At 42.3% G+C, this 20,975-nt stretch overlaps 1 protein-coding gene across 2 annotated transcripts in view; it reads left to right on the top strand.

The window, feature by feature from the left end:
- Window positions 1-168: 168 nt before the first annotated feature.
- The window catches only part of LOC124011612 (lysine-specific demethylase 6A-like), a 50,791-nt gene continuing 29,984 nt past the window's right edge, over window positions 169-20,975 (top strand). For both annotated transcript variants that reach the window (XM_046325065.1, XM_046325064.1), the window contains exons 1-7: window positions 169-661; window positions 800-863; window positions 12,912-13,020; window positions 14,150-14,199; window positions 16,849-16,907; window positions 17,802-17,922; window positions 18,550-18,604. In XM_046325065.1, the coding sequence (XP_046181021.1) occupies window positions 486-661; window positions 800-863; window positions 12,912-13,020; window positions 14,150-14,199; window positions 16,849-16,907; window positions 17,802-17,922; window positions 18,550-18,604 (634 nt within the window). In that variant the 5' untranslated portion in view covers window positions 169-485. The remainder of the gene's footprint in view (window positions 662-799; window positions 864-12,911; window positions 13,021-14,149; window positions 14,200-16,848; window positions 16,908-17,801; window positions 17,923-18,549; window positions 18,605-20,975) is intronic.

The raw sequence follows: 20,975 nt of genomic DNA, 5'->3' as shown, positions 1-20,975 counted from the left end.
TACCTATACAATATATACATTATTGATTTTGAGAAAATAATTAACATGTATAATTGATTTCTGTGGTTTGTAAAAAGATAAATGAAGATGGGTTAAAAAAACTTAATGTCATATGCTGATATTCAGACATATCTATTGGCTGAAGATGTAGGAGAGGCGTGACTACGGCGGCGCGTGGGTTCGCTTGCTTGTGTGACACAATTATAACAACTTTAAGCTGGTGGCTGTGGGGAATTTTATGGTCAAATAATACTCTTTTCAAACTGCAAGAATTGAACTTCATGCATTACATTTGATTAGTTGCATAAACGGTGCCTAAAAATGTGACGCGAATACTTTTTGGAGGGGTACTTGTTTTCCTGAAAGGATTTACCATTTTGAATTGCGTTTTGATCGTGGAGAAAAGTTTATTCTATCTTAATACATTTTTAGTTTTTCTTCTTTGATTTGGTGGAGTATTTCGTTCGCCCTCTCGTCGCGATTCCATGCAATCGTGCGGAGTCTCGCTCGCTGTTGCTGCCTGCGCTGCTGCTCGGAGTCTCGGCTCGGCTTCTGGTGGTGATGAGGAAAAGAAAATGGCGGCGGGAAAAGCCAGTGAAACCGAGGAGGACTTTCCGACGCTGACAGCCCAAGAGAGGGACAGCTTGGTCGGAATTGACAGGTCGGAGTCAAAGCCCTGCACACACCTCTGGTGTATTCTTAATATTCTGTACACGCGTTTGCCGTTTTTATACGTTAAATCAATTTGCACGGCAGTGCAAGTGATACTGAACCGCCTGTGTTGTCTTCTTGCTTGCAGCTCACTGTTTGGATTTCAGAGGCTTCATGAAGATGGCGCCAGAACGAAGGCCTTACTGTTGAAGGTAGCTCGCTAAGTTGCAAACACACAGGACCAGCCGGTCCTTGAACCACAACACTTGCACCTTCTACATTCTTGCCCACATAGTAATACGTGTAACTATGTTAAACTAACTAACATAGCCAGTCCACTCTCAGGTGAGCGCACGGACTCTGGTTTTCCATACACCCATCACACGATGTGCGCGACCCTGCGGCTACGCAGCGTTCCTACCCGACTTCTTTCCCTCGCTAGCTAATCCAATAGTGAAAATGAACGGATTTTCCATTGCATAAACACATTTTAGTAACCCAACTGGCTATTTTCGTTATTAGGGTGGCCTTGAATTTATCTAACTCGTCAACTTAGCTATTTGTTAGTCACAAAGGCTTGTCATATCAAATGTTTCTTCCAAGCTGGTTTGTATTGGGTGCAGTAGAAATGGCTAACAAGTCTGGTAGCTGAATAAGCTAGCTGGCTGTGTAATAGAACATCTCAAGTACCTACTTGCGGGCTAGTAATTTATATTGATAATACGAACCACCACATACAAACATTTTAATTTAGCCTACTAGCAAATGTCTAGCTAGTCCCCTGCTAGTTTGATAACGTTAACTAGCTTGTGGAACGTGCGTCGTTGGGACTCTGGAGTTGGCCAGCTCATTCTGAATGTTAGCTAGTTAGAGAATCAATGGTCAGGGACATATAGAATTAGGCTTTTTACAGATAACATCATTACTGTGATGTAAGCGTTAGGTAACGTTTTGTAGCCAGCTAGCCACATCTACCGAGTATGATAAAGTGACCGAACTTGGTCAGAGAACTAGCTAACGTTTAGGAAGGCTACGTTGTTTTAATGGCGATTTAACGTTCTATTATGGAGTAGACGTCCCATGGTGCCAGGGAAGTATGTTTGCTTGCTACACTGTGTATCTGCAAAATGTATGCACTGTGTATGTGCAAAATGTATGCATGAATTTGAGCCGTTCTCGTGCCCCGGAGTTGGTGTTGGTTGTGAAGAGCTCGAGACGGGGTTTCACTATGTTCCAACGGCTGCTAACTAACGTTAGCTAAACGCGTTAGCTGTTTGGATAGCTAGCTAGTCATGGCTGCTTGGGCCGGTCCAAGATGGCGGGACAGGGAGTAGTGACACCGAAATCTAGCTATGTGGTGAGCTCAATTAAAACATATATCGAACGAAATTACATGCAATTCGTTAGCAGGTTTTGATTGACCCCTTTAGCCGGGTGGCTTATGTTGGTTTGTTGACAGTTTTCATTGACCCTCTGTGGATGGGTCCCTTCGTAGCTAGGTTTTGCATCCCAGCATCAACCTGTAGCTAGCACATTGGACAGTGAACAAAGGACAAAGTTGCACACACATTTATACATTTTTGCTCTTTGTATTGAACTTTTTATTTTCACAGTTTGTGTTTACAATTGGAGGAAGCTTCTATCCCCATACTATGTTGCCACCAAAAAGAAGTGATTGGCTTCCCAGGGTGCTTAGAAAGTAGGCTTGCTTCCAACGTAAACAGAAAAGCATATTCTATTGCAAATTCAAATCACTGGAGAGATGATGGCAAACTGGCCACACCACAATGCCAGCCAGTTCAAACCCTCACCAATTCAGCCATTCTCTTCTCCCTGCATTATTTCCCCTGTTATTTTTTTTCAGCAGCAGTGGCAAAGTTGGCTTTGTAGTGGGAGCTGTGGCTAATGGATCTGTGGCTAATGGAGCTGCCGCAGAGACTATGTTGATATTTTAAAGTTAATTTCCTGCAATTCTACATGTTTTACTATGTGTCTGAGAGAAATGCAGTTTTAAAGCTAATTTCCTTCAATTCTATACATATTGCCATGGCTTATCCTGTGTTCTTACGCTATTTGAGTGACTCAAACGTAACAAAATCAATGGGGACCTCATGCCATGACATTTTTAGAATTTGATTCTCCTGACTGTAGTTTGTATTTTGGTGAACGTTAGTTATCGAAGGTGATCTTTAAAAAAAATATATATATATATTTTTACATACTTTATATATTGGGTTTAGTTGTCTTAATTTTACACTGAGAACGTTTAACATCCCAATAAATAATTAGATGTATTTATTTTAATTAAAAGGAATACGGGGGAAAGACTGCACTGTCTCGGCATTTAGCTGGGACTTTATACCCATGCATTCTGTCCACATTTATTATCTCAAGTGATGCAGGGGTCCAATGAAGGAATGACCCCCGTTCTCTCTTCATAACCGAGATACAGTTCATTTTAAAATGTCATGTCTTTTTTTTAGGTCTCACTTTTAAAGGTTGCTTATATTAATATTGTATAGGTTAAAGGTACTCCTTATATCCCTACTCTGAGAAATGGGTGGGCAGATGCTAGCGGGATGTCACATACTGAAACCAGCCCCTTGCACTTTGGGGAATGCAGCCCTTGGCCAAACTGCCCCATGTAACATTACTAGCTACCCTACACCCTGGTATTCACCCCAGCCATCACATGACACACTCCTAGGGATGTGGTCAATTTAAATCTTGACATTAATGGAACATATTTTTAATGGGGCGGCAGGGTAGCCTAGTGGTTAGAGCGTTGGACTAGTAACCAGAAGGTTGCGAGTTCAAACCCCCGAGCTGACAAAGGTACAAATCTGTCGTTCTGCCCCTGAACAGTCAGTTAACCCACTGTTCCCAGGCTGTTCTTCCCACTGTTCTTAACTGACTTGCCTGGTTAAATAAAGGTAAAATAAATAAATAAAAATACAAAATGTGCTAAATGAATGACCCGTATGCGTTTCTGCTGCATTGCACCTGGTTTTGTAATTGTCTTGCTACTCTCAAAAATGTGTGTTTTGATGTAGCCCACCTCCATCAGCGGTTTATATTGCACATTGACCACCAGGAATAAGTTTGGACATTATGATGATAAAACCAGTAGCTTTATGTGAAGCTACTGACTCAACATTTGTTAGATGGTGTCACTTTATTTTTTGTAAGCCGTGACCTTTTTCCATTTTTATATCACTTGTCTCCTGATTTGTTTGTTTATTTTTTTGCTGTGAGGTGTTCTACCACTAATTATTTTCTTCTATAGCTTTATTAGTTTTGAGTGTCTGCCCTGTCTGGAACGGTGCACAGTCGCTCTGTTGCACAGCTATCTACGCCCATATAACGCAGAGTTCAACTCCACTGACAGAACTGGGTCACTGTATCGCCGCCACTGGATTAAGTGGCAACTACATAGAAATAGAATGAGTAGAACTACAACGGGTCTTGCAGTGAAATGCTTACTTATAAGCCCTTCACCAACAATGCAGTTTTAAGAAAAATAAGTGACAAGTTCAATTATTCTTAAGAGCAGCAGTAAAATAACAGTAGCGAGGCTATATACAGGAGCTACCGGTATAGAGTCAATGTGCTGGGGCACAGGTTAGTCAAGGTAATATGTTCATGTAGGTAGAGGTAAAGTGACTATGCCTAGATAATAAATAGAGAGTAGCAGCTGTGTAAAAGAGGGGTGGACAATGCAAATAGTCTGGGTAGCCATTTATTTGATTGGCTATTCAGGAGTCTTATGGCTTGTTGGTAGAAGCTGTTAAGAAGCCTTTTGGACCTAGACTTGGCGCTCTGGTACCTCTTATCGGGCGGCAGCAGAGAGAACAGTCTACGACTAGGGTGGCTGGAGTCTTTGACCATTTTTAGGGCCTTCCCCTGACACTGCCTGGTATAGAGGTCCTGGATGGCAGAAAGCTTGGCCCCAGTGATGTACTTGGCCGTACGCACTACCCCCTCTAGTGTCTTACGGTCGGAGGCCGAGCAGTTGCCACACTTGTGGTCGGAGGTGGAGCAGTTGCCATACCAGGCAGTGATGCAACCAGTGCCCTCTATGGTGCAGCTAATTAGTCCCTAATCTATGGAGTTCACATGACAGGGCAGGGGTGTAGCCATGGGTGGGCTTGGGAGGGCATAAGCCCAACCACTTGGGAGCCAGGCCCAGCCAATCAGAATGTTTTTGGTTTTTTTCCACAAGGATTTTATTACAGACAGAAATGCTCCTCAATTTCATCAGTTGTCTGTGTGACTGGTCCCAGAGGATCCCTCAGGTGAAGAGGCCGGATGTGGAGATCCTGGGATGGCCTGCTTACACGTGGTCTGCGATTGTGAGGCCGTTTGGATGTACTGCCAAATTCTCTAAAATGATGTTGGAAGCAGTTTATGGTCGAGACATTAACATTCAACTATCTGGCAACAGCTCTGGTGGATTTTCCTGCAGTCAGCACACATCTGTGGCATTGTTGTGTGACAAAACTGCACATTTTCGTAGGTTTTTATTGTCGCCCGCACAAGGTGCACCTGTGTGATAATCATGCTGTTTATTTAATCAGCTTCTTGATATGCCACATGTAATATATAATAATAATATATGCCATTTAGCAGACGCTTTTATCCAAAGCGACTTACAGTCATGTGTGCATACATTGGATGGATTTTCTTGGCAAAGGAGATTCTCAGTAACAGGAATGTAAACAAATTTATGTGCAACATTTGGGAGAAATAAGCTTTTTGTGCGAATGGAACATTTCTGTGTTTTTTTATTTCACCTCATGAAACATGGGACCACATGTTTGGGATGTGCACAAGTGTACCATTGAATGAGTGTTGCATATTAACTTCAATGCATGAGGATGACATTACAATGAAGAAGCATAATAGCGGGTACTTCTGAGGTTTTTACTGTCCCTCAAACAAGTACACAAAATCAATGTTTCATGCCACCCTCATGACCTTTTTTTGGGAATAAACTGATTTAGATCAATGAATGAACATCCCCATCCACACACACTTACAAATGGGTATACAATCAATTTATTGTATTTTTTATTTGTTTCAGCTGTGACTTTGAGCGCTACATGTTATGGAATCAATTGCGGTTTGTTTATTGGTATGAAATCACATTTACAGCTTGTTTGCTTTGTCCCATATCATTGTATTTGTGTTTTACTTTCATGAGACGTGTTGCTTGTTAGGAAATAACAGATGCATTGTGGGAGCTCATTACCAAGCACCAATGTTTGTTCCTGCAGCATTGTATACCAGTGCCACATTAGGCATCATCGCTTTACTGGAGTAAACAGCACACTTTCATCTAGTTTGTTGTCATATGAACTTGAATGCTTGTTAAGCCTACTGTGTGTGGTGTGTGTGCGCGCATTCTCATAAAGCCTGAGCCGCAGCTAAATTTAATTAGATTGATTTCGTCATCTGTGATGATTGTTAAATTCTGTGCTTGGCCTCTCTCAGCTGTGCTGTCTGTCATTTCTCTTGGCCCCTCCCCCTTTCCACCATAAACAAACCTCCAGTCAATCTGAATGGTGACGTAAGAAGGCGTTTGACAGATCAACATCCCCAAACACTCAGTCACGCTGAGACTATTCAGCTGTTCAAAGAGAAAGTACCAGGGCCCGAAACTTACTTTTTTGGTCCATCAGCCACTAGCAGGTAGATTAAAAATATATATATATATATATTAGAGGTCGACCAATTTATGATTTTTCAACGCCGATTATTGGAGGACCAAAAAAAAAAAAAAAAAAAACAAAAAAAACAATGCAGATTTATTAAAAAATAAAACATTGTTTAAACTATATAGCTCAATTTAAAAATATATATATATTTATTTTAAATATATTTTAATGACAATTACAACAATACTGAATGAACACTTATTTTAACTTAATATACTACATCAATCAAATTTAGCCACAAATAAATAATGAAACATGTTCAATTTAGTTTAAATAATGCAAAAACAAAGTGTTGAAAGTAAAAGTGCAATATGTGCCATGTAAAAAAAGCTAACGTTTAAGTTCCTTGCTCAGAACATGAGAACATATGAAAGCTGGTGGTTCCTTTTAACATGAGTCTTCAATATTCCCAGGTAAGAAGTTTTAGGTTGTAGTTATTATAGGACAATTTCTCTCTATACCATTTGTATTTCATATACCTTTGACTATTGGATATACTTATAGGTACTTTAGCATTGCCAGTGTAACAGTATAGCTTCCGCCCCTCTCCTCGACCCAACCTGGGCTCAAACCAGGAACACATCGACAACAGCTACCCTCGAAGCATCGTTACCCATCGCTCCACAAACACCGCAGCCCTTGCAGAGCAAGGGGAACAACCACTCCCAAGTCTCAGAGCGAGTGACGTTAGAAACGCTATTAGAGCGCACCCCGCTAACTAGCTAGCCATTTCACACCGGTTACACCAGTCTAATCTCGGGAGTTGGTAGGCTTGAAGTCCTAAACAGCGCAATACTTGAAGCACAGCGACAAGATGCTGGCAAAACGCACGAAAGTGCTGTTTGAATGAATGATTACGAGCCTGCTGGTGCCTACCACCGCTCAGTCAGATTGCTCTATCAAATCATAGACTTAGTTATAACAAATTAACACACAGAAATACGAACCGTAGGTCATTGATATGGTCGAATCCGGAAACTATCATCTCGAATACAAGATGTTTATTCTTTCAGTGATACAGAACCATTCGGATGGCATCCGTAAGTCTAAATTTTCCTGTTAAATTGCACAACCTTCAGTGTTATGTCAAATATTGTGTAAAATTCAGGCAAATTAGGCATTCCAAATTGTTGCATATACACTGACTCTACGTGCAATGAACGCAAGAGACTTGACACAATTTCACCTGGTTAATATTTCCTGTTAACCTGGATATCTTTTAGCAAAATATGCAGGTTTAAAAATATATACTTCTGTGTATTGAGTTTAAGAAAGGCTTTGATGTTTATGGTTAGGTACAGTCGTGCAACGATTGTGCTTTTTTTTCACATGTGCTTTTGTTAAATCATCCCCCGTTTGGTGAAATTTGCTTTCTTTGTTAGAAATAAATATCTTCAGAGTTCGCAACGAGCCAGAATAACAGGCAATATTAACTAAATATTCAGGTTAAAAAAATATATACTTGTGTATTGATTTATAAGATTTCCAAACTGCCTCTGGAAGCAACGTCAACACAGTATATGTCTGTTGGGAGCTTGAGGAAATGGGTTTCCGTGGCTGAGCAGCCGTACACAAGCCTAAGCTCACCGTGCACAATGCCAAGCACCGGCTGGAGTGGTGTGAAACTCGCCACCATTGGAAACTGCAGCAGTGGAGACGCGTTCTCTGGAGTGATGAATCACGCTTCACCATCTGGCAGTCCGGTTGACGAATCTGGGTTTGGCGGATGCCAGGAGAATGCTTATTGCCCGACTGCATAGTGCCAATTGTAAAGTTTGGTGGACAAGAATAAAGGTCTGAGGCTATTTTTAATTGTTCAGGCTACATATGCACACACTGAACAAAAATATAAACGCAACATGTAAGGTGAACTCAAATACACACAAAAAGCTTATTTCTTTCATTTTGTGGACAAATTTATTTCCATCACTGTTAGTGAGCATTTCTCCTTTGTCAATATAATCTATCCACCTGACAGGTGTGGCATATCAATAAGCTGATTTAAACTGCATGATCAGGTGCAACCTGTGCTGGGGACCATAAAAGGCCATTCTAAAATGTGCAGTTTTGTCAACACAATGCCACAGATATCTGCAATTGGCATGCTGACTGCAGGAATGTCCACCAGAGCTGTTGCCAGATTTTTATGTTCATCTCTCTAACATAAGCTGCCTCCAACGTTGTTTTAGAGAACTTGGCAGTCTGTCCAACTGGCCTCACAACTGCAGGCCACGTGTAACCACGCCAGCCCTGGACCTCTTCATCCGGCTCCTCTTGACCTGTGGGATCATCTGAGTCCAGCCACCCAGACAGCTAATGAAACTGGGTTTGCACAAACTGTCAGAAACCGTCTCAGGGATGCTCATCTGTGTGCTCATCGTCCTCACCAGGGTCTTGATCTGACTGCAGTTTGGAGTCGTAACAGACTTCAGCCGGCAAATGCTCACCTGTGATGGCTACTGGCACACTGGAGAAGTGTGATATTCTCAGATTAATCCAGGTTTCAACTATACCGGGCAGATGGCGTGTATGGCGTCGTGTGGGCGAGCGGTTTGCTGATGTCAATGTTGTGAACTGAGTGCCCAATGTTGGTGATAGTATGGGCAGGCATAAGCTACTGACGACAAGCACAATTGTGTTTTTTCGATGGGCTTTTTGAATGCACAGATACCATAATGAGATCCTGAGGCCTTTGTCATGCCATTCATCTGTCACCATCAGCATGATGATGCATGTCCCCATATTGCAAGGATCTGTCCACAATTCCTGGAATCTGAAAATGTCCCAGTGCTTCCATGGCCTGCATACTCACCAGACAATGTCATCTATTGAGTGTGTTGGAGATGCTCTGGATCGACCTGTAAGACATTGTGTTCCAGTTCCTACCAATATTCTGCAACTTTGCACAGCTATTGAAGAGGAGTGGGACAACAGGCCACAATCAACAGCCTGATCAACTCTATGCAGAGGAGATGTCACGATGCATGAGGCAAATGGTGGCCACACCAGATACTGACTGGTTTTCTGATCCATGCCCATCTATTTCTTTAAGTTATCTGTGACCTGCAGATGCATGTCTGTATTCCCAGTCATGTGAAATCAAAACGAGCAGTTCATGCTTGAAAACCCTCAAGTCAGAGTTAATGCAGTTGTACATGGAAGAGTGGGCTGAAATTTCTTCACGGCGACATGAGACTGATCAATAACTACAGGAAGTGTTTGGTTGGAGTCATTGCAACTAAAGGTGGCACAACCAGTTATTGTGTTTAATGGGGCAATTCATTGTTCACATAGGCATTGGGTGTTGCATAATATGAAGTATGTGTTGCATAATATGAAGTATGTGTGGAGTTATCTATTAGGTTTTGATCTGACCACATTCAGTATAATTTATTTTGAGCAAAATTTTCACTGTGTGTGATTCGTTGTGCTTTGTGTGATTAGCTACCAGCTATGGCACAAAACGACACTGACCACAGCAACTGCAGCATTTATTGTATCTATAAATGTGCTCATGCTTGACTTTGAACGTTTTTTATTCGCAAATGTGAGTGAAATGCTTGTACTGTAGAGCCCTGACCACTTGCCAATATGGCTGGTGAAATAGACATCTTACCTGCCAATGCCAAAATCTACCTGCATTTGGCGGGGTCAATTTTAGGTTCTGGAACGTACCCCTTTTTGTTTTGCCATATGCGGTACAACAGACATTTACGCACGTCTCTCGTCTGGTCTGCATAACACACAGGATGTAACCAAATGATTGGTCCCACAGAGGGAACTCCTTTTGTAATGGAGTTAGTTGCTGTACGCAGAGAGTATTCCTACGTTAGGTTCTGTTCTTGCCCAGCCCATTCCATGCCTTCTGAGTGATCTAACACACCACAGTATTGCCCACTATCCCTCAACGTTGATTAATATTGAGTAGGCCAAGGGCATATGTGAATCTGTTCACTCACTAGTGTTATTGGTTCACTGTCATAGCACAAACTCCCCTGAACTCGGTAGTCCAGTTGAGTGACAAGTGGACGTTCTATACACCTCACCCTCCCCAAACACACACGGACACGCACGTTTCAGAGACCCATACCTAATGCTGTCATTGAGTTAATCATTGGCTGGTCACTATCAACGTTCTTAAGTGTTCGATTTGCAAACAGTTTTGAATCGGTCTTGTTCAAACATACTTCTTTTTTTTTCTCTCTCTCTCGCTTGGTGAGTGACTGATCTAAGAGCCACCCAGATATAGGGCCTAACTGTTAGTGACATTAGAATTGGCAACAGTGAATTAAACATGAAAAAAGCTAAGCGGATCTCTTAGGCGAGAGTCATTCCACTTGTGAGTGTTTGGCTAATATGCACTTACAGTTGAAGTCGGAAGTTTAAATGTATGTGCCTAAGGTGTATGTAAACTCAGTTTTTCACAATTCATGACATTTAATCCTAGTAAAAATTCCCTGTCTTAGGTCAGTTAGCATCACCACTTTATTTTAAGAACGTGATATGTCAGAATGACTGGTTTTATTTCAGCTTTTATTTCTTTCATCACATTCCCAGTGGGTCAGAAGTTTACATACTCAATTAGTAATTGGTAGCATTGCCTTTCAATTGTTTTACTTGGGTCAAACATTTTGGGTAGCATTCCACATGCTTCCCACAATATGTTGAGTGAATTTTGGCCCATTCCTCCAGACAGGGCTGGTGTAACTCAGTCAGGTTTGTTTGCCTCCTTGCTCGCACATGCTTTTTCAGTTCTGCCCACAAATGTTGTTTAAGATTGAGGTCAGGGCTTTGTGATGGCCCTCTAATACATTGACTTTGTTGTCCTTAAGACATTTTGCCACAACTTTAGAAGTATGCTTGAGGTCCATTTTGGAAGAACCATTTGCGACCAAGCTTTAACTTCCTGACTGATGTCTTGAGATGTTGCTTCAATATATCCACACAATTTTCCAACCTCATGATGCCATCTATTTTGTGAAGTGCAGCAAAGCACCCCCACAACATGCCGCCACCCCATGCTTCAAGGTTGGAATGGTGTTTTTCGGCTTGCAAGCCTCCCCCTTTTTCCTCCAAACATAATGATGGTCATTTATGGTCAAACAGTTCTATTTTTGTTTCATCAGACCAGAGGACATTTCTCCAAGAAGTACCAAGAATCTTTGTCCCCATGCGCAGTTGCAAACCGTAGTCTGGCTTTTTTATGTCGGTTTTGGAGCATTGGCTTTGCAGAGCGGCCTTTCAGGTTATGTCGATATAGGACTTGTTTTATTGTGGATATAGATACTCTTGTACTTGTTTCCTCCAGCATCTTCACAAGGTCCTTTGCTGTTGTTCTGGGATTGATTTTCACTTTTCGCACTAAAGCACGTTCATCTCTGGGAGACAACGCGTGTCCTTCCTGAGCGGTATTACTGCTGCATGGTCCCATGGTGTTTATACTCGCATACTATTGTTTGTACAGATGAATGTGGTACCTTCAGGCGTTTGGAAATTGCTCCCAAGGATTAACCAGACTTGTGGAGGTCTACAATTATTTTTCTGAGTTCTTGGCTGATTTCTTTTGCTTATCCAATGATGTCAAGCAAATAGGCACTGAGTTTGAAGGTAAGCCTTGAAATACATCCACAGGTACACAATTTACTCAAATGATGTCAATTAGCCTATGAGAAGCTTCTAAAGCCATGACTTCATTTTCTGGAATTTTCCAAGCTGTTTAAAGGCACAGTCAACTTAGTGTATGTAAGCTTCTGACCCACTGGAATTGTGATACAGTGAGTTTAAGTGAAACAATCTGTCTGTAAACAATTGTTGGAAACATTACTTGTGTCATGCACAAAGTAGATGTCCTAACTGATTTGCCAAAGCTATAGTTTGTTAACAAGACATTTGTGGAGTGGTTGAAAAGGAGTTTTAATGACTCCAACCTAAGTGTATGTAAACTTCCGACTTCAACTGTAAGTGTGTGTGTTCTGCAGGTGTGTGTGTGACTGACTATCTGAAAGAATGTTCTGGTGCATTTCTTAGTTGCTGTTTGTGTATATTTAGTGATTGTGCTCTGTTTCAGAATCTATGTCCTCTGAGCTGTTACTCAGAGTGCAAGGTAACACTGTTTATGGGTTTCTAGAGTTCAGCAGTAGTCCTCCAGGAGTGGGTGTGTTTAATGTGTGATTAGGCCTCAGGCAGAGCCATCCCTGTGAGTGATGCGCATCTCGCTGTGTTTTTTATTTTCCAGTGGAAGTGCAAATCAAAACATGGTCCAACACACACAATGAACGGAAATCCATACCATCACTCCCATTTATATGGACATTGATAACTGATTGAAAAGAGATATATATATATATATATATATATATATATATATATATATATATATAGTGTGTACTAATTTTGACCAGGGCATATGAGGCTCTGGTTAAGGTTAGTGCGCTATGTAGGGAATAGAGGGCCGTTTGTGACTCATCCCATGTGAGACTTCCTGGTAAGAGACACTGCTGTCTGTGTTCATGCTGAGTTTCATCTTGCTTTATTTATCCCCAGGCTGTTCGTTCCTACGATTCTCTCATCTTGAAGGCTGAAGGAAAAGTGGAACCAGAGTTATTCTGCCAGCTAGGCCACTTCAACCTCCTCCTGGAGGAGTACGCTAAAGGTGAGTTGACACCCCTCTTGCGCTCTCCCCCCTCGCTCGCTCCCTCTCCCCCCTGTATGGACATTGTTTAGCGAACATTAAGTCAACATTTCTACATGCTGTGTGGCATTATTCAAGTGTGTTAACTTCTGTGCAGCATCAGCGGGGACCTAACATGATGCCCTCCAGACTCCCAGTGCAGCCTAAAGTCAAGTGGAGCAGGCAGGGTGCTTTCACACTTTAATAAGGTGGACATTGGCTGCACTGATAGACTGTTGAACCGTGAGACACATTTGACAGAAGTACCAACGGTAACAAAATGATAGTCCCGAACCATTTTTCATGTTGTAGTATTGGAAAAAGTCCAGAGGTTTCAGTATAGCGTGCAACACCCGTGTCTACTCTGGTCTTGGCACATGGGCTCCAGCCAACAGAGTGCAGGTAGGCTAGTCTACCCAATGAGATTACTGTGAGAATATTTGTCAAATGGCAGTCAAGCATCGATCAAAACCCCTTGAAATGTATTGTATCAGAAGATCACCATGCACTTTCAGCACAATGTGAAGTTCCATCTGGAGTTCCCACTAGGCACAGATGTCTATTCCACATTGGTTCAATGTCGTTTCATTGAAATGATGTGGAAATAACATTGAGTCAACCGGTGTGTGCCCAGTGGGTTACTTCATCTGTAGCCTAATAAACTGCATGATTTCTCAAGTCATAGTGGGAGGACCAAGCACCATATCATCGCATGACTCCAAAGTTTACTTCCATATGAATGTTATTAAAATCAGTATTTGTGCATAAAGGCATTTCCACCAGCATTTCTTGCATAATTAATTTTAGAGAAACAAAAAGATGCCACCGTGTCGAAAGAACAAGTTATCTATCCATATTTATAAAATTGAATTGTGCATAAAAACAGTATGGTAACATGGTGTCAGTCACACTCTATTTCCTCCCTTTTATTTGTTATTTTTACCTAGTCCCCCCACCTGGGTTAAAAATGTAATTAAACTTAATTTCAGTTAGATGCAGTTGACCCCAACTTGGCATTGCTGAAAACAAAGCTGGTCTTATAGCAAAGTTAGTTGGTGTTAACCTTTTATGTCTGGTATTTAATATCCCTCTTCTTTCTCCCTAATCACAGCATTATCAGCATACCAGAGGTACTACAGCTTACAGTCCGACTACTGGAAGGTGAGAAAATACTACAGACGGACACACTCTGAAAGCTTCTGCATGCTTTGGTTTCGGCTGGCGCCTATTCAAACTGAAAAAATGTGCTCACAAACTCCCTTAAAAGACCTTTGCTTGGAAAAAATAGAGAAGGGCACAATAGCTCTGTTTGTCCCTCTTTAGATGCAGTAGCCAATATACACTTCCTCAAAATAGTCAGACGAAGCTAACTCAAGGTCTTTCATTTAATTTGGATGTTTTTGTCAGATCTTAGTTGTGTAATTTACATAGAAGATGTTTGGTGCAGTGTTTCTCAAGTGAAATGTGCATGAAAATGAGTCGTCTATCGTTGATGACAAACACTTAATTGAAGAATTCCTATAATTGACCAAAGATGGGCGAAGAGGCGTAGACTTTGGCTCAAATTCAGCTTGCCACGGAAAAAAATGTAGCGTGCACGAAAAGCTGAAACACCTTTGCCAAAGCTCACAATGAACAAACGCGTCACACAATGTCATCATAAAACAGTGGGGCAAAAAAGTATTTAGTCAGCCACCAATTGTGCAAGTTCTCCCACTTAAAAAGATGCGAGGCCTGTAATTTTCATCATAGGTACACTTCAACTATCACCGACAAAATGAGAGAGAAAAAATCCCAGAAAATCACATTGTAGGATTTTTGATGAATTTATTTGCAAATTATGGTGGAAAATAAGTATTTGGTCAATAACAAAAGTTTCTCAATACTTTATATTCCCTTTGTTGACAATGACAGAGGTCAAACGTTTTCTGTAAGTCTTCACAAGGTTTTCACATACTGTTGCTGGTATTTTGGCCCATTCCTCCATGCAGATCTCCTCTAGAGCATTGATGTTTTGGGGCTGTTGCTGGGCAACATGGACTTTCAACTCCCTCTAAAGATTTTCTATGGGGTTGAGATCTGAAGATTGGCTAGGCCACTCCAGGACCTTGAAATGCTTCTTACAAAGCCACTCCTTCGTTGCCCGGGCGGTGTGTTTTGGATCATTGTCATGCTGAAAGACCCTGCCACGTTTCATCTTCAATGCCCTTGCTGATGGAAGGAGGTTTTCACTCAAAATCTCACGATACATGGCCCCATTCATTCTTTCCTTTACACGGATCAGTCGTCCTGGTCCCTTTGCAGAAAAACAGCCCCAAAGCATGATGTTTCCACCCCCATGCTTCACAGTAGGTATGGTGTTCTTTGGATGCAACTCTGCATTCTTTGTCCTCCAAACACGACGAGTTAAGTTTTTACCAAAAAGTTCTATTTTGATTTCATCCGACCATATGACATTCTCCCAATCTTCTTCTGGATCATCCAAATGCCCTCTAGCAAACTTCAGACGGGCCTGGACATGTACTGGCTTAAGCAGGGGGACACGTCTGGCACTGCAGGATTTGAGTCCCTGGCGGCGTAGTGTGTTACCGATGGTAGGCTTTGTTACTTTGGTCCCAGCTCTCTGCAGGTCATTCACTAGGTCCCCCGTGTGGTTCTGGGATTTTTGCTCACCGTTCTTGTGCTAATTTTGACCCCACGGGGTGAGATCTTGCTGCTTAACTATTGCAGATTCAGTCTTCCCAGCCTGGTGCAGGTCTATACTTTTGTTTCTGGTGTCCTTTGACAGCTCTTTGGTCTTGGCCATAGTGTAGTTTGGAGTGGAACTGTTTGAGGTTGTGGACAGGTGTCTTTTATACTGAAAGTTCAAACAGATGCCATTAATACAGGTAACGAGTGAAGGACAGAGGAGCCTCTTAAAGAAGTTACAGGTCTGTGAGAGCCAGCAATCTTGCTTGTTTGTAGGTGACCAAATACTTATTTTCCACCATAATTTGCAAATAAATTCATTAAAAATCCTACAATGTGATTTTTCTGGATTTTTTTTCTAATTTTGTCTGTCATAGTTGAAGTGTACCTATGATGAAAATTACAGGCCTCTCTCATATTTTTAAGTGGGAGAACTTGCACAATTGGTGGCTGACTAAATACTTTTTTGCCCCACTGTATATGAACAAACTGTTCCCAACCGTTTCTGATGGGGAAGCATGCGGACACCTTTACTCACACACTCACGCTCTTATCTGTGGAGCTCTTTATAGTAGTAATGTCTCCATTCTACTTCTACTGCAGATTATATTCTGCTCATGTTCATCCTCCACCTGCCAAGGTTAACCCGTTCACATCGCACCGGCCGACCAACCAGACACAGGAAGTGTGTGTGGTTATGATTCAGGGGTTTGTCTGGAGGCACGCTGTGGGTTGTGGCTTTCAGATTAGACTCATTCTCTGCCGTTTTCTGTTTCAGTCGAAATCGTGGTGAGATGTGAGCATTTGGTAGGCCTACATGGTGATTCCATTTGAGTGTCGGCCAGCAGAGACGATCCCCAAAAGGCATCTGTAGTGCTGTAACCAGTCATTGCACAAAGAAAGACTTCTATTGATTGTGGTTAAAATGAATGGTCCATAACTAATGACGACAGATTAAGACGGATGCTTTATAGAGTGGGTTTCTGGAAGGGCTCCTATACAGACGACATGTCTGGGCTGCTGCCATTTTGAAAACGTTGTTTTTGTGTAGGCGTGTGTGTGTGTGTGTGGCCTGTAACTAATTAGTCTTAATGGTGCTCTGTGTGCATCTGCTTCTTCCAGAATGCTGCCTTCCTATATGGCCTGGGCATGGTCTACTTCCATTACAACGCCTTTCAGTGGTGAGTAGCTGTCTTGTACAACCTAAGTATGGAGGACTAGATTATGATGGTGTTATAATGTGTGTGTGGAAAAAATGTGTATGGTTGCCATGGTGACGCCATCACCAGTTGCTTCCCACATGGCACCTTATTTCATTTACTAGTGTACTAGTTTTGACCATGGCCCTGGTGGACAGTAGCGCATAATGTAATGAATAGGGATCCAGTTGTGAAAAATCCCAGAAGATCTAGTTTTTAAATAAAATAATAATAATTTTACCCCCTTTTCTCCCCAATTTCGTGGTATCCAATTGTTAGTAGTTACTATCTTGTCTCATCGCTACAACTCCCGTATGGGCTCAGGAGAGACTAAAGTCGAAAGCCACACGTCCTCTGAAACACAACCCAACCAAGCCGCACTGCTTCTTAACACAGCATGCATCCAACTCGGAAGCCAGCTGCACCAATGTGTCGGAGGAAACACCATGCACCTGGTGACCTGGTTAGCATGCACTGCGCCCGGCCCGCCACAGGATTCGCTAGTGCGCGATGAGACAAGGATATCCCTACCGGCCAAACCCTCCCTAACCCGGGACGACGCTAGGCCAATTGCGCGTCGCCCCATGGACCTCCCGGTCGTGGCCGACTGCGACAGTGCCTGGGCTCGAACCCAGAGTCTCTGGTGATTAAGACCACTGCGCCACCCGGGAGGCCCCCAAAGATCTCCAGTTTTAATCACGCTGCGAAGATCTTCAGTTTTATTCATGTGATATTCTCTCCTCTGGAGGGCTGTGGTCTCTGTTCAATACTGCAGCGCTGACTCTTCTCTTTCATCTTCTGAGTGGTGTCTCCCATTTCTAACTTGGAATATACTTATCCTCTCACTCACTCTCTCTCTCTCTTCTCCTCCCCCAGGGCGATTAAAGCTTTCCAGGAGGTGCTCTACATCGACCCCAGTTTCTCACGAGCCAAGGAGATCCACCTGCGACTCGGCCTCATGTTTAAGGTCAACACCGACTACGAGTCAAGCCTAAAGGTACTCTGCCTGCCTCTCTCCTCCACTAGTGGAGCCACCACAACATTTCCCACAGGACATCCAGGGAGGAACATTAGTGTAGAATGAATCTTTTTATTTTTATGTGTTGGCACCTTATTCTATTGATCAGGGAGGGGCCACCAAACATCTGAACACATTGTGGGGGTCTCAGTGGCTCGTGGGTCTGTGTACCCACATCCATACCCACACATGCAGCCAGGCCTTTTGGGGGATCCTACGCACAAAGTAGTTAATTTCATGCAATTCTACTCATTTTGTCATGGGGCGGAAATAAATGTTTAGCATTTTTTTATTTGAGTGAGACAAACAAAATCAATGGGGGACTGTAAAGAGGACTTGCACAGTGTGCAATCTCTTCATCAGTTGCCCACTCCCTTGTTCGTTCTCTCCTGCTCTCTAATTGCAGTGCAGAAGGTGACCAGGGGGAGAGGCAGCTTGCTGAAGAATTGATTTCCTTGTGTCTGAGTCTGACAGTCAGGGAAAAGGAGTGTCTCAGTGCATGGGGATTCATGTATAGGAATTACCCTTTGCATTGTTCTTTTGTTTCTGTGTATTTCTTGTCCTTCAGTGGATGTTAATGCCTTGAATATTCTGTTCTGTCGACAGCATTTCCAGCTGGCTTTGATTGACTCCAACCCCTGCACTTTGTCCAAAGCTGAAAGTAAGTAGTGTGAATAAAGCTAATTCGGTAATGCAAGTTTCCTTTTTTAAATATGCAATTTTACATGTTGATGTTCATTTGAGATTTAACTACAGAAATGTACTGGACAAATTGGCCAACTATGTAGATTGAGAGAAGGGATGGGCATGCATAATGGAGGACTCAAATTGATGTCTAAAAATATATATATATATTTTGCAACTCCACAAGGTGAGATACAGTGAGGGGAAAAATATTTGATCCCCTGCTGATTTTGTGCATTTGCCCACTGACAAAGAAATGAGCAGTCTATAATTGTAATGGTAGGTTTATTTGAACAGTGAGAGACAGAATAACAACAAAAAAATCCAGAAAAACGCATGTCAAAAATGCTATAAATTGATTTGCATTTTAATGAGGGAAATAAGTATTTGACCCCTCTGCAAAACATGACTTAGTACTTGGTGGCAATCAGAGGTCAGACGTTTCTTGTAGTTGGCTACCAGGTTTGCACACATCTCAGGAGAGATTTTGTCCCACTCTTTGCAGATCTTCTCCAAGTCATTAAGGTTTCGAGGCTGACATTTGGCATCTCAGGAGAGATTTTGTCCCACTCTTTGCAGATCTTCTCCAAGTCATTAAGGTTTCGAGGCTGACATTTGGCATCTCAGGAGAGATTTTGTCCCACTCCTCTTTGCAGATCTTCAAATCAAATCAAATTGTATTTGTCACATACACATGGTTAGATGTTAATGCGAGTGTAGCGAAATGCTTGTGTTTCTAGTTCCGACAATGCAGTGATAACCAACAAGTAATCTAACTAACAATTCCATTCTCCAAGTCATTAAGGTTTCGAGGCTGACATTTGGCAACCCGAACCTTCAGCTCCCTCCACACATGTTCTATGGGAATAAGGTCTGGAGACTGGCTAGGCCACTCCAGGACCTTAATGTGTGTCTTCTTGAGCCACTCCTTTGTTGCCTTGGCCGTGTGTTTTGGGTCATTGTCATGCTGGAATACCCATCCACGACCCATTTTCAATGCCTTGGCTGAGGGAAGGAGGTTCTCACCCAAAATTTGACGGTACATGGCCCCGTCCATCGTCCCTTTGATGCGGTGAAGTTGTCCTGTCCCCTTAGCAGAAAAACACCCCCAAAGCATAATATTTCCACCTCCACGTTTGACGGTAGGGATGGTGTTCTTGGGGTCATAGGCAACGTTCCTCCTCCTCCAAACACGGCAAGTTGAGTTGATGCCAAAGAGCTCCATTTTGGTCTCATCTGACCAAAACACTTTCACCCAGTTGTCCTCTGAATCATTCAGATGTTCATTGGCAAACTTCAGACGGGCATGTATATGTGCTTTCTTGAGCAGGGGGACCTTGCGGGTGCTGCTGGATTTCAGTTCTTCACGGCGTAGTGTGTTACCAATTGTTTTCTTGGTGACTATGGTCTCAGCTGTCTTGATCATTGACAAGATCCACCCATGTAGTTCTGGGCTCATTACTCACCGTTCTCATGATCATTGCAACTCCACAAGGTGAGATCTTGCATGGAGCCCCAGGCCGAGGGATATGGACAGTTCTTTTGTTTCTTCCATTTGCGAATAATCGCACCAACTGTTGTCACCTTCTCACCAATCTGCTTGACGATGGTCTTGTAGCCCATTCCAGCCCTGTGTAGGTTTACGATCTTGTCCCCTGACATCCTTGGAGAGCTCTTTTGGTCTTGGCCATGGTGGAGAGTTTGGAATCTGATTGCTTCTGTGGACAGGTCTTTTATACAGGTAACACGCTGAGATTAGGAGCACTCTGTGTGCTCCTAATCTCAGCTCGTTACCTGTATAAAATACACCTGGGAGCCAGAAATCTTTCTGATTGAGAGGCTTCCCTCACTAAAATGCAAATCAATTTATAACATTTCTGGCATGCGTTTTTCTGGATTCTTTTGTTGCTATTCTGTCACTGTTCAAATAAGCCTACCATTAAAATGAGACTAATTTCTTCCAGTGGGCAAACGTACAAAATCAGCAGGGTATCAAATACTTTTTTCCCTGTGTGTGTATATATATATATATATACTGCAAATCTATATTGTGAAATGTTTGTCTTGAAGACCACATTAATTTGCTTTGACTAGTGTTCCATTTGAACATGTGCATTTGCAGGACACAGTGAAAATTAACCAAGCATCACAGTTCTGCTCACTAATTTCCCTTTCCCCTACATATCTCTCACTCAATTGCGTACCGACCGCTTCCTCTACACACGCATTCTGTGTGCGCCAACAGAAATAAATGCCTATTAAAAACAGTCCATTCAGAAAGTATTCAAACCCCTTGACTTCCACATTTTGTTACGTTACAGCCTTATTCTAAAATGGATTAAATAAAA

Source organism: Oncorhynchus gorbuscha, linkage group LG23, assembly GCF_021184085.1.
Source record: "Oncorhynchus gorbuscha isolate QuinsamMale2020 ecotype Even-year linkage group LG23, OgorEven_v1.0, whole genome shotgun sequence".
In the NCBI taxonomy this organism is placed as follows: domain Eukaryota; kingdom Metazoa; phylum Chordata; class Actinopteri; order Salmoniformes; family Salmonidae; genus Oncorhynchus; species Oncorhynchus gorbuscha.
The sequence above is the reverse complement of the archived record's forward strand: the minus strand, read 5'-3'. Positions and strand labels throughout refer to the sequence as shown.